The sequence below is a fragment of the Nipponia nippon genome, unplaced genomic scaffold (assembly GCF_047370975.1).
Source record: "Nipponia nippon isolate SJK-2023a ecotype South Korea unplaced genomic scaffold, ASM4737097v1 scaffold_54, whole genome shotgun sequence".
In the NCBI taxonomy this organism is placed as follows: domain Eukaryota; kingdom Metazoa; phylum Chordata; class Aves; order Pelecaniformes; family Threskiornithidae; genus Nipponia; species Nipponia nippon.
The window spans coordinates 579,462-592,969 of record NW_028262374.1 but is presented as its reverse complement, the minus strand read 5'-3'; the positions used below and the strand labels follow the sequence as shown (position 1 = coordinate 592,969).

The 13,508-nt window shown below is 59.0% G+C and overlaps 1 protein-coding gene across 1 annotated transcript; it reads right to left on the bottom strand.

The window, feature by feature from the left end:
• Window positions 1–9,990: 9,990 nt before the first annotated feature.
• LOC148051813 (uncharacterized) lies at window positions 9,991–12,504 on the bottom strand. The gene is given in 2 exon segments (XM_087735270.1): window positions 9,991–11,230; window positions 11,372–12,504. Coding segments are annotated over 2 exon segments (2,373 nt in total).
• Between the last annotated feature and the right edge of the window lie 1,004 nt (window positions 12,505–13,508).

Below are 13,508 nucleotides of genomic sequence, written 5' to 3'. Positions count from 1 at the left end.
GCACTTCGTCTTCGGGCTGCCCCCAGGCCAGCTATGGCAGCGGGCCGCGGGAGCGTGCTCCCTTTTATACTGTCCCGGGGCATGGTGACTGCTGCGTTGCCGGGTGGTGGCACTGTGACACGGGGGGGACGGGGCCCCCCCTGCGCAGCCCCGCCCGCCGGCCCTCCGCCCAGCATCCTTCCCAGGAAGGCCTTTGGGCTGCTGGCCCCGAGGCAGTCCCTGGGCCCAGGAGGCTCAGGGGGCTGTCCCTGCCCTTGCTGGCCACGCACTGGGCACAGCTGCTGGGCGTCCCGCTAAATACAGCTGGACATTCAGACTGCGTCGTGTAGGCTCTTTGTACCATAGCCATTCATTTGGTTGTGGGGATGCCAGAGGTGAAAGCAAGGCTTTGCGTTCCCTCTGCGTGAACTGTGCAGAGACGTAGAGCACGTGCAGGATGGCCTCGCCGCTCCTGACCGATGCACCAAGGGACATTTGCTACTACCCTGCTTATGGTGAGGTCTTCTTCTGGGAAAGAAGTCCCAAATTGTTTTCTCTTCTTGACCGTCTTTTTCCTTGCACTCAAGAGCTTTTCTCCTCCTTTGGCCTTCACCCTCAAGACCTTTCCTGAAAGTGACGGCAGCCCTCTCAGCCTTTGTCTTGCTCCTGCTCGTCGTCTTCACCTCAGCTAGATAGTCCTCAAGGATCCCTTCCCTTCCCTTCCCTTCCCTTCCCTTCCCTTCCCTTCCCTTCCCTTCCCTTCCCTTCCCTTCCCTTCCCTTCCCTTCCCTTCCCTTCCCTTCCCTTCCCTTCCCTTCCCTTCCCTTCCCTTCCCTTCCCTTCCCTTCCCTTCCCTTCCCTTCCCTTCCCTTCCCTTCCCTTCCCTTCCCTTCCCTTCCCTTCCCTTCCCTTCCCTTCCCTTCCCTTCCCTTCCCTGCACTCACGATGAGGCGCATAGCAAGGAGACCACTCTTTGCCTGAAATGCCAGGGGGTTTACAGCTCCAGAAACACTTTTGAGGACACAAATCAAAAGGGATACAAGTAGACACAGGATTTTATTTTAGCTTACTTGATTTTACTTTATTTTATTTTCTGTCTTCTTATGTTGGTTTATGTTATTTTAGTTTAGTTTCTTTCATGTGATGTTGTTGTATTTGATTTTATTAAATTTTCTTTGGGTTTATTTTTTATTATTTTATTTTATCTTGGTTAATCTTACTTTACTTTACCTTGCTTTATGCGTTTTTATTTTATTTTGTTGTTTTCTTTTACTATTATTTAATTTTATCTGATTTTATCTGAGGCTATTTGAGGCTATTTTGCTGAATCTCTTTCAGAGCCGATGCTCACAAGCATTAACACAATGCGCATGTGTAGCCAGGGGCAGGCTGATGTGTTCTTCAGTTTAGTTGGAAAAATCATGCCCTGCAGTGTGGCAAAGGAAAGCCGCAGAAAGGAGCAGCAGGAATACGGGCCAAGCAGTCCCTCGTTTCTCAACAGTGCAGAAGAACTTGAAGAAGGAGGATGGGTCCCGACCACCCCCAGAAAAGTCGAAGAAGAAGAGGGGTGTGGTGCCCTGGGGTATGTTCACAAGTAGGACACGTGTCGATGACAAGCACACCTTTTGCCTTCCAAAACTTGCTCCGCTGTGCTTCTTGGCCAGGGAGGCCGGAAAAGCGCTCTCCTGCTTGGATCACATGCAGGGAGAGCTGAAAAGCGGCAGCTGCGGAGGGCGCAGCAAGCCTGGAGCCCTTCCAAGCACAGGCTGTTTTGCACAAGCAAGAACACCTCGGGAAACGGAGCCAAGGGAAGAGCAGAGCTCGCTCCTGCTCCAAACCTGCAATGGGCAAAAGAGGCAGGGAGCGCCAGGGCACGAGCGGCGCCTCGGAGGTGCAAGAGCAGCAGGCAAGAACTGAGCCCAAAGGGCCCAGAGGAGCCCTGACAAGGGGCTGCGCTCAATGCTGTTAGAGAGGAGAAGCAGCAAACCCCGGGGGCCACCCTGGGCGTCCGCCCTGCGAGTCTAGAAAGCGTCCTCCCCCCGCATGCGGGGCACAAGGGCCACCTTCGTGGAGCAGGAGCAGCAGGCACCTAGCCAGAATGGCCCAAAGCAGCCCTGCCTGGCAAGGGGCCGTGCTCAGTGCTGCAGAGGAAGGCAAAAAACCCCCGGGGACACTTGCTAGCCCAGCGTGGGGGAGAAAAAGCCTTCCTCCCCCCAGCTGCAGGGCACGAGAGGCCATCTTCGTGGTGCATGAGCAGCAGGCAGTAACCCAGCCAAAAGGGACCAGAGGAGCCCTGACAAGTGCTCATGCTCAGTGCTGCAGAGGAAGGCAAAAAGCCCCCGGGGACCAGTGCCAGTCTGCCCCGGGGGAAAATTCCTTCCTGACCCCAGCGCCGCCGGCGACCGGCTATTCCCTGAGCACGTGAGCAAAACCTGCCTCCTCGGCCCACAGGCTGCTCACACCTCCCAGGAGATGCTCAAGCCCGATTCTCCCTCCACCTGCTGCCACCTCAGGGCCTTCCCAGAGGGGCAAAACGCCCGCGGCCTGATCCCAGTATTCCCATTAGAACTGTGCGAACGATGGCATTGCTCAGTTTTTACTACACTGAATCAAATCCATTCTATTCACAACATATGCTGTCTTTTACTGGAAAAGACATAAAGGTAATGTTTGGAAAATTACTACAAGGCTACATTGTTTAGAATGAATCAACCATCAAAACACAAAGGCCACTTCAGCCAATCTCTATACCCCTAGTATTACAAATAGCTACCAGGTAGAGTACTTGAGTGTCGGAGAAAGAACAGTCATAGCCTAGACACGTCCAAGTGCAAGTCTCCTTCAGTGAAAAAAATCACTCATCTGACAAGGAAATAACAGAAATGTCAGCAGCAGAGTCTTTAGAACAGTGTTTCTTTGTGGGAGCCCAAGCCCTGTGTTCAGATATCTACCATATCTACCTTATCCCCACACACGGGTATTGCTTTGAGCTTTGATGCCAGCAGCATCTCTCCTCTCCTTTCAGGGCAGCATTACAATACCAGGAGAGGGTGCCATCCAGCCAGAAACGCAGGATGCATTGACAAGACAGCACTAAACATACGCATTGAAATTAACCCCCAAAACAAGGCCATGTTTATAAGCACAACGCTGTGGCGTCCAGAATTACTAGGTAGTGCCTGAAAGCACTGCAGCAACTCCTGCAGCAATCTGCCCAAAGTCTACATGCAGAGCCACATAAATTCAGGGTTTTTTGCTTGCAAATGCTTCATGGGTACCAGGATGCTGCTGTACTGTCTTTTTGAGACTCCCTGTAACTCATCCGTCTACTTTATTTCTTGAGAACCAACATCAGAAAGACATGGCAAAGCCACAAGATGATAACATCTGCTAATGGTGGGGGAGAGGCATATCTTTAAGGCGGCTGGAAAACAGGAGCAGGCAAACAATGCCAATGTAGCTGAGAGAGAACTGGACTGCGTGAATACCTAAATGACAGCATTAATCCTCTAGGCAGGATTGCATTTGAATATCTGTCGTTTTAGTCAGTACACCCAATTCCCGGTCCTCCATAAACCTCAGCAATACAGAATACAGAGTTAAAACCGGGAGCACAGAGACCAGCTTAGGGTAAAAACAGAAAGTGTCCAGATGATGTGTCCAGAAAGCCAAATCCTAATTACCTTTAACAGAGAATGCAACTGGGGGGGAAGGGGAAGGAAGAAAAGGTGGAGAAAAGGAAAAGGGTGGGCACACAACTGAAAAAGAAAGGAGCGGAGTTATCGCGAAGACCAGCTCGCAGACCCCCCTCGCTCTTTGATGCACGCAGGTGTCTGCGTTCAGATGGGAACCAGCAGAAAAACCCTGGCAGGGCTCCTTTTCACTGTCCTCCTCCCTGCGTGCGTGCTGGGACCTCCTCGTTTCCCCGAAGGCCTCCCAGACTCCCAGGGGGTAGCAAACAACTGCACCTGCAGAAGCAGAGGGGCGGCCGTGCCTCGGCTTCGGAGAGGCCCAAAGCCGCCCTGGGCCCCAGCAGCCCCTGGCGCCCCGGCATTTGCTTGGCCCCGAGGCCCCGCGGGGCCTGCCAGCACCGGGGACCCCCGGGGACAGAAGCCAAGGACAGCGGTCAGCCCCCGTGGGGAGAGGGACAGGGCTCTGTCCTCCCTTCTGGCCGCAGGAGGACGCCCTGGGCCGCGCCAGCACAGGCCGTCTCTCCTCCTCAGCGCCCGGGGGCAGCGAGGCCTGAGGGAGGCCCTGGGTGCTGGGCTCAGCCTGGCCGCTGCCAGCGGCTCCCGGCACGCAGCTCCTCCTGCCCAGGGCGGTGGCTGGAGCACAGCCAGAGCCACCCTTTGGGAAAGCCGTGCCGGTGCCCAGCAAAGCCCGGGCAGCTCCCCCCCGGCCCTGCCCCCGGCCCTGCCCCTCGCCCTTCCCTCCCCTCCCGCCCTGCGCAGGCCCAGCCCCCCCAGCCGCGCCATTGGCCACGGCGGAGCCAATCGGCGGAGCCGGAGGCGGGCTGTCAGTCAGAGCCGGGTGGGGCGGGGCCGGAGGGGGCCGAGGCCCAGGGGCCTGAGGAGAAAGGGGCGGGAGCTGGGCCGGGGGCAGCCGGGGCCCGGGGGGAGCAGGGCCAGGGCCAGGGCCAGGGCCAGGGGAGCTGCAGGAGCAGGTATGTGCCAGTGGGGATGGGCCTGGGGCAGGGGCCTGGAGGCCTCACTGCCCACGGGCCCTGCCATGGCCCAGTCCCCAGCCCTGGGCCCGAGGGCTCAGCCCCAGGGCCAGCCCCAGCAGCAGGGTGGGAGCGGTTCCCGCTGCTGCCCCCAGGGTCGCCAGCCCCAGCCCTGACAGCTGGGGGTGGGTGTTGGATGTCCGCAGGGCAGGGGAAGGCAGAGTGGCCTCCTCTCTGCAGGCGGGTCCAGGCTTTGGAGCAGGCATGCTGTGGTGGGGACAGGCCAGGGGCCTTTGCTGTCCCCAGGCCTTCGTGTGGGTCTGGTGCTGATGGACAGCCCCGTCTCTGCCGACAGCCTTTGAGAAATGGGGATTTCCAGACACGGAGCTGTTTCTGCCTCCTGGTGGGAGCACGCGCCGGGGCGTTGTTGGCAGAGCAGCCGGTGGGGAGCGCTCCTGGTTGGAGGCAGCTCCCTTGGCAGATGCTTGTGCAACCGCCAACCGGCCCAAAAACTTTCTAACGCCAATTTGGCATTCAGAAAGCAGGCCTTCTTTATTGCAGCGCTGGATGCACGGGGGATACCTCCGCCCAGCGTGCGTGCCGTAGGTCACGCCAGCAAAGTGTTTATCAAAGTTAAAACGCACATACTCCTTAATTTTCCGAGGAAAGTCATTGATATTACAATTATTTCCCAGAAATCATTAACATATTTCCCCTCCCACCGGAGCATGCGCTGTTTGATTCTGGGGCTTCTTTCGGGGGCCCTTGGTGGTCGTTCTCCTCAAATTCCAGCTGTCCGCTTGTTGACCTCGTTGGTGTTTTCCACCTCAGCATGCTGATTTGGCTGTTTCCTTTTGTTAAGAACACAGCTGACACTCGCCAGTGTTCAGGGAGTTTCTTGGTTTATGTTCAGACTGCCCATGATCTTTGTGCTGAGCTCACTCTTTCATTCAGAGATTCCTTCTTACCTTACAGGCCTCTCCTCTGTCCTTGGTTTCTGCGGGCATGCTGATTCACTTCCTTCCTAGCTCTACTCTGTCCTTGGGAGCTGTCAGTTGTTGGTGACCAACTTCTTCTAAGCAGGCCTTGATGATGAACGTTTTGAAGCAGGCCTTGGTAATTAACTTCTTTTCTGAATCCCACAGGTAACGCTTGTGCCCCTCTCTGGGCCCCAAGGTGGGATACCTGCCTGTCCCCCGACCCAAGCTGTGCTGCGGGCTTCTGGGAATTGGGGGTACTGAGGGCGGATGGTTTTACCACAGCCGGGAAGGTCCAGTAACCTGTCAGGGACTTTGTTCTTCCTGGTGCTTGCAGTAGCAGGTTATTTGTTTTTGTCAATGTATTTTTTCTGAGGAAACTTCACCCAGGAAAGCGCAGCGTTTAGCTCTGGTTGCTCTCTGTGTGGACTGTGCCTGTCCTCAGCCAGGCACACAGCAGCTTTCAGAGGAGGAATGGGACTATTCCAGGGTGAGGTGAGCAGTGGGGATCCCAGGCCTGTTGTGTGTAAGGCAATCAGGGGAAAATGTGCGGTTAGAGCTGCCTGTGTTGCTTCCCCCTTGGATTGCAGTGCTCCCCTCTAGTTCTCTCTAATCCTCACTTCTACGAGTCGGCTGCATCGGGTTTAAATTGCTGTAAGTTGCTGGTACACTTTGCAACTGTTTCGACTTGGTTCTTCCCAGGTTTGAAAATTCCCTCTTCAGGTCTCTCTACTTTCTTCTCCCCTCTGTCCCACAGAAGCGTATGTGCCTGCAGGGGCTGCAGAGTCTGTGTTTGCTCCCCGTGGTGAGGAAAACACGGGCATGAAAAAGAAATAGATAGCGATTCTGAAAAGACCCTTTTCTTTGTGTTCATTTTCACATTCAGTTGCCTGTTGTGGGTTCTTAAATGATGCGAGTTACTCTGAGTCTTAGCAATCCCTTGTTTGCACGCCTGTGCTCAGGAGGTGCCTCAGAAACTCTGTTTGGGCGTTGCTTCTGTCGGACAAGTAACCGTAGCCCTTTCTGGAAAAATGGCTCCTGGGTGAGTTAGTTCCTCAGCCATAACGGCAGGGTTTCTGTTGGCATCTGCAAGAACTGAGGAGCAAACCCTGCTGACGGAAACCGTCAGGAGAAAAGGAAGGCTGGAGAGAGCAGAACAGATCCGTAGAGCTGCGCTGCTTGACCCCCGATGGCGTCACACCTCCTGGCACGGCGACTGGGTAAGGGTGCTCTCAGGGTGTTTTGTCACCTTTTCCAGCGCTCACCACCAGGGAGCCGACGGCCCTGGGGGAAGGGCAGCACCCCCTTCTTTGGGCACCCCGGGATCTTGTCACGCTGCCTAAGCTCCTGTGCAAGCAGAAGCGGCTGAGCGTCGACTTGTTGAGGGAGGCTGGTGTGGGCACGAGGAAGATGCCGGGAGCAGACTTCCTTCAGGTCATCAGGGGGGATGCAGGGAGCAGAACGGGAGTGAGCTGCTGCCACTGCCGTATGTCCTTGCGTGCAGAGCCAGGCTGGTTCCAGTGGAGGCAATGGTGGCGGTTCAGCAAGGGGCACTTTCTGTTGTCTTACCCTCAGAGGACGACTGCCACAGTCTGGGAAGCTGGAGGGGAAAGGGAGGGCAAGGCTGCAAGAAGTGGGATGTCATCTAGAGCGGGTTGTGGGAGTGAGGGTACCCGTTGCCTCATGGTCTCCAAAGAGAGTCGCCGCTCAGCTCTGTGGCTGCCCGGAGCCTGCTGCAGACACTGAACTGGCATCACGCTTCCCAGGGTCGATAGTCGACCTTTCCCCCACCAGTCTCGTGTCTGTATTCCCATTGCGCTGCCTTCCAGCACATATCTGTGCAGCACGGCTCCCCCTGAGCCCCAGTTCCCCCAGGGCAGAGCGGTACGGAGCTGTGAGGAGCACGCTCAGGTCTACGAGGGTTCAGCAGTGCAGGTGTTAACTGCTACTCTAGTCCAAGCCAAAAGAAACCTTCTCAAAACGCAGGGGGCTGGGAAGTTTGGCGTGTTAACAGCCGAGAGGTGTGCAGAAGGAGAAGCTGGAGAAGCCAGGGGATGTACAATACTGCCGTCAGCCCAATGGCAGGAGGGAGGTTATTCAGTCCTTGGGGTTGGGCTGGAAATCTGCAGCCTGCGGTGTAACGTCCTGTACTGGGATTTGGTAGTTAGCACTGATCATCCAGCTGATCAAAACCAGACCCTTTCTGCAGCTGTTGGCGGCAGCTGGAAAAGAGAGGTTGGGAAGACCTTGCTTTTTAAAAGGTAACCCAGAGCAGAAGCCTTGTCCTGTACCTGTGTTGTCTTTCACTGCAGTTTTCACATCTGAGAGAGAAGAGGCATTTGGCTGGCGGTTTGTAGGACTGCCTCTTTTGCAGATTAAACATCCCTTGTCAGCATGGAAGAGAACTGGACATGGACAAGCAAACGCTTGGGGCAGCTGCAGCGTAGGGATGGGGGCAGTCTGTAATATTTCTGTCAGGCTCAAAAGCTAAAGGATGTTTCCATTGCAAGAGGCGAGTCTGTTGGGAGCTCCAGTCTCCCAAATTCCAAACCCCATGTGTTAAAGAGTGCTCAGCCCCGTTGTTTCTTTCTGCTGCTCTCTAACGCAGTTTCTCTGGCTTTTTCTTTGGTTGGTTTTTAATGCCTGGTAGGTGTCCAAGCTCCGTTCCATCAAGGCACTTGCAAACCTGCCACGTGCCCAGCTTCTGCTGGGGGCCAAGCCAAAGGGATGAAGCCTCGTGCTCGTAGCAAGCCCCAAGCAAAGTTAAAGCGCTGAGAAGTTCCCCCAGTCAGCCCGGAGCCAGCGTGCAGCTGCGATGAGATGGAAGAGCCTGGGAAACCATTCGTCGGCAGGAGGCGACGGAAGAAGGTACAGTGCATGTGGCGCCCGGGATTAAGCGATACGCTCAGTTTCGTGTCTGGATCAGTACTGTGCTTGCCCTTTGACTAAGCCGCAGTTCAGAGCAGAAATTCTTGTCACTCATCGTGGGTGCCAGAGTGCTGTTCCTGCTCTCTCCTCCCCGGTGCATGAATTTAATCTTTTGTGTCTAGGCAGGGCCTTGATAATGCTCCTGTGTGGGCAGCGTGTATGTGAATGGCAGGTTTTCTGCATGTTTGTGACTGATGTTTCTTGCTTCTTTTCATGAGGAAAATCTTGATATGTACTGCGCAGGAACGATAGAAATGCAAAGAAGTGATGAAGAAAGAGGTGCCAGTCAAGGAGGGAGTGCAGGTTAGTTCTGGTTTTCAATTTTCTTGCCTGTGTTCTAGCCAAAAGCCTTGTCTTAAACAATGGCAATGAGCTGAACTACTGGGTATTTCAGTAGCTTTCAGATGACCACCTTCAGTCCTTGCCCCAGCAGGTGGAAACACGGGATGGAGGTCAGCACGTGTGCCCTCAGGTCGTAGCGGGGCCTCCTCAGCCCCAGGGTGGGGATGCTGTTCCTGGGGACGCTGGTTGCAGCCCCGGGGTGGGGATGCTGTTCCTGGCGACACTGGTTGCAGCCTCGGGGTGGGGATGCTGTTCCTGGGGATGCTGGTTGCAGTCCGCGGTGGGGATGCTGTTCCTGGGGACGCTGGTTGCAGCCCGCGGTGGGGATGCTGTTCCTGGGGACGCTGGTTGCAGCCCGTGGTGGGGATGCCGGTGGTGGGGCTGTCAGCAGCAGGCCGGGGTGGAGCTGGCAGTAGCAGGGGTGTTGGTACCAGGCCGGGGTGGGGATGCTGGTTCGGGGGTGGTTGTTGCTTTAGGAACGGCGAGGTGGCGCCACGGCTGCAGCCTCTGCCGGGCAAGGGCAAGGTGTCAAGGCAGCAGAAGTGGAAGTGGCGCTGGGTGGGCCCGGGGCCGGCAGCGTGATGGCGGGCAGAGAGGGCTCCCGCATACCAGAGCGGTGAGGGCATCTGCCCTGCCTTGCCCCTGCCCTCACCGCTCCGCAGCTTCTTCCCGGCCCAGGGGCTCCTGGGGGCTGCCCCGGGGGGCTGCAGCGGCGTGCGGCCCACTGCTGCCGGGTGCCACGGGGCACGGCACGGCCGTATCGCAGCCCCCGGGCAGCGGGGAGCCGTAGCTCAAAGTGCGTGGGGCTGGGGGACTGGGGCAGGCAAGGGTCCCCGGGCCGGGGCAGGGCTCGGGGCCAGAGCCCCAGGCCAGAAGTGTAAGGCCTCTGTGCTGCGGGGTTTCAGTAGACCGGCTACATGAAACCTGTCCCCTCTGGTGTGCGAAGGGCCTTTGCCCCCCGGCATCCCTCTGGCTTTTAGATGGCTTAGCAGGCACGTTGTTGCTTTTGGATGGTCTCTGCTTGCTGTGTCCTGCCTGCTGCCCGCTGCCACCCCCATCGTGCCGTGCCCACGCACCTTCCCCTCCGACAGCATTTCTGAGTTACTGGGCACCTGGCACAACCACCCTCTTCTTCTTTTTCTTTGCTGGGATGCTGTCGCGCAGGGTGGTCTCTTGCGTTTTGGGGGCGCTGGCTGGTGCGGGGCGCTTGGCCTTCTTGCCGCCCATCTCTCCCGATCTGGGCACCACCGGGCAGGTGGCGGCACCCGGCGGCAGCGGCAAGCGGGTCAAAAGCACCCGGGGCTGCCTCCGCAGCGCCTCCTGCACCAGTTGGGCCGTGCGGGGCGGGTGACGCCGGGGGGCAGCCGGGGGGCTGGCCAGGGGACTCAGCAGCGTGATCCGGAGGGGGCTCAGCAGGGGAGTCTCCGCAAGAGCCTTCAGGGGATCCTTGCGGGGACTCTCCACAGGACTGTCCTCTGAAGTCTCCGGAGAGCTCTCCTCAGAAGTCTCCGAGGGGCTGAGTGGCAGCCAGGTGGGGAGGTCTGCCGCCACCGCGCCCTGCTTCCCCTCGGGGTCCTGCAAGGGGGAGGCCGGCCCCCCCCAGAAGGGGTCGGCGTCCCCCAGCATTGCCGCTGCCAGGCGGTCCTTGGGGCAGCCGCCCTCCAGCCCGTTGTCCCAGAAGTCGGGGACTTCGCTGAAGGAGGCGGTGCTGGCAAGGCTGTCGGGGACATCAGGGAAGGTGTTTTCGCCATCCCCCAGCATCACCGCTGCCACTTGCTCCTTGTTGCAGCCGCCCGCTGGCCTGTGCTCCAAGAGGTGGGGGAGCTTGTTGAGGGAGGTGGTCAAGCTGGGGAGGACGGGGACACTGGGGACGGTGTCCTCAGCATCCCCCAGCCCCGCCGCCACCGCTCGTTCATTGGGGCAGTCACCCTCCGCCACGTACTCGGAGAGGTCGGGGAGCTCATTGAGGACGTCGGCGGTCAAGTTGGGGACGTTGGCGGTCAAGATGGTGTCCTCGCTGTCCCCTAGCCGCGCCACCACAGCTTGGTCCTGGGGGCAGTTGCCGTCCGCCAGGTACTCTGAGGAGTTGTGGAGCTCACTGAGGAAAGCAGTGCTGGCGAGGCTGTTGGGGAAATCAAGGCCATCAGGGACAGTGTCCTCGCTGTCCCCCAGCTCCGCCGCCGCCACTCGTTCACTGGGGCAGCCGCCCTCTGCCACGTACTCGGAGAAGTCAGGGAGGTGGCTGAGGAAGTTGGTAGAGTCGGGGACATTGTTGACAGTGACCTCGCCGTCCCCCAGCCCCGCCACTGCCGCTCTCTCTTTGGGGCTGCCGCCGTATGCCCTGTAGTCCAAGAAATCAGGGAACATGTTGAGGTAGGTGCTCAAGTCGGGGACATCGGGGACACCGGGGGCGGTGTCCTCGCTGTCCCCCAGCCCCGCTTCCACTGCTTGCTCCTTGGGGTAGCCATCGTCCGCCACGTACTTGGGGAGGTTGGGGAGCTCATTGAGGAAGGCAGTAAAGTCGAGGACATGGGGGACGGTGCCCTCGCTGTCCCCCAGCCCCGCCGCCACCACTCGCTCCTTGGGGCAGCCGCCCTCCGCCACGTACTCGGAGAGGTCGGGGAGCTCGTGGAGGAAGGCGGCCAAGCTGGGGCTGTCGGGGACATCGGGGATGGTGTCCTCGCTGTCCGTGGTGTGGAGCCAGGCGAGCACATGGCTGGCGGTGGTGTCCTCTGCTTGCTCAGGAAAGGCCTCGGCGAAGGCGTGTGGCCGCTGCTGGGGCAGATCCGCGGGCTTCCCCGGGGCCCCCGGGGTGGTCACCGCTGCTGAAAAAGGAAACAAAAGCAATCGAACCCCAGGGTGATGCCAGCTTTGCTAAGCTTGGCCACCGACCATGGGCTCTGCCACCCCCCAAACCTCACCTTTGGGTTTCGTCGTGGTTCTGCCAGTCGGCAGAGGCAGAGCAGTCTGGCGGGGGCTGGCAGTAGGGACACTGTCCTCGATGGCCGCCCTGTCCTTGCTGGAGGCCTGTGATGGCTTCTGGGTGCCGCCGGGCAGGGTGAAGAGCACAGGGGGGCCTGTGGGGTTCAGGGTCTCCCCCTGGCCCACGGCCCACGGCCCCAGGCCCATTGGCTGGTGGGGCACCAGTGTCCCCATCACCACCTGCTGTCCCCAGCCGTAGGCAGGAGGACAAGGAGCGGCCACGGTGGGGAGCTGCACCCCGCAGGGGAGCTGCACGACAGGGGCGAGCTGCACCATCGGGGGGAGCTGCACCCCGCTGTGAAGCTGCACCCCTTGGGGGAGCTGCACCACAGGAGGGAGCTGCACCCCAGAAGGAAGCTGCACGACAGGGGGGAGCTGCGCCATCGGGGGGAGCTGCACCATGGGGGGAAGCGGCACCACGCCGGGGAGCTGCGCCACCTGGCCTGGGGCCCCCAGGGGCCCCGGCACCCCCTGCCAGACGGTGGCCTGGGCCAGCTGGGAGGTGACGGTGGGCGCCCGAGCAGGCCTGTGGGACAGCGGCAGCCCCGGGCCAGAGGAGCGCAGCACGCCGGCAGTGACCGGTGGAGGCATGGCCAGGGCGGTGACACTCACGCTGGGCGCCTCCAATGCCATCGGCAGCCGGAGAGGGAGCCTGTCTGTTGGGGGAAGCGCAGAGGAGCAATGGGGTGAGAGATTGGTGGGCAGAGGCGGCTGGGGGTCTACCTGGAGGGCAGGAGCACCGGGAGGAGCGGGAGCCTGCTGCTGTACCTGCCATGGCGCTTGGTCCGGGTGGGGTTTGTTGGGGGCAAGCAGCCCTCGTCTCCACGGCGCTCATTCCGCCAGCACCTGCTGCAGCCAGCCTTGCGCTGGGTTGATTTTTCCTACCGCAACAGCTGCCCATCTCAAGGATTGCCCATCCTGCTGAGGTTTCCTGTCCTGACTGATGGGTTCCCACCCGCACAATGGCTTTTAAACCGCATGATGGTTTCCCATGCCAATGAGGATTTCTCAGCCCCGTCATGGTTTCCTAACCCAAGGGTCTCCCATCCCCACGATTTCCCATCCCAAGCATGATTTTTGGGGGGAGGTGAATTACCTGTGCAAGGGGAAGGGATGGGGCTGGCACTGGTGTCCCTGCAAATGCCGACACGTGTGTGCTGCCATATCCCTCCCCGGTGGTGGGGTTGGGGGGTTGGGGCGCTTTTAGGTTGTTTTTGTCCTCCCCCTCTCTGCCGTGGCAGGGGGGGAACTGCTGCTCCCAACCGTGGTGGAACCGGTGCCGGTGCTGGTGCCGGTGCCAGTTCCGTGCGGCCGGGATGGGGAGCTGTCAGGAAGATTTGGCAACTGGCCTGTGCCAACCGAGGAGAGAGGCCGGGATGCAAAGTAGAGCATTACAAGAGGCATTCTTGCATTTGTGAGCATGAGCTGTCCCATTAAAACGGGGGCACCCCGAATGCGGTCTTACACGTGGTTCTTACCCATGGTTCAAGCATTCAGGCGCAATGCGATTTGACCAAGTGCTGCTTAAGGCACACACACAGGCTGCTGCTTTGCAAAGCGCCTCTCATTCTGTGGCGGCGTCATCCATCTGCTTCTTTCTTGATCCAGACGTCCCGGCGGTCGGTCTTGCTGCAGTT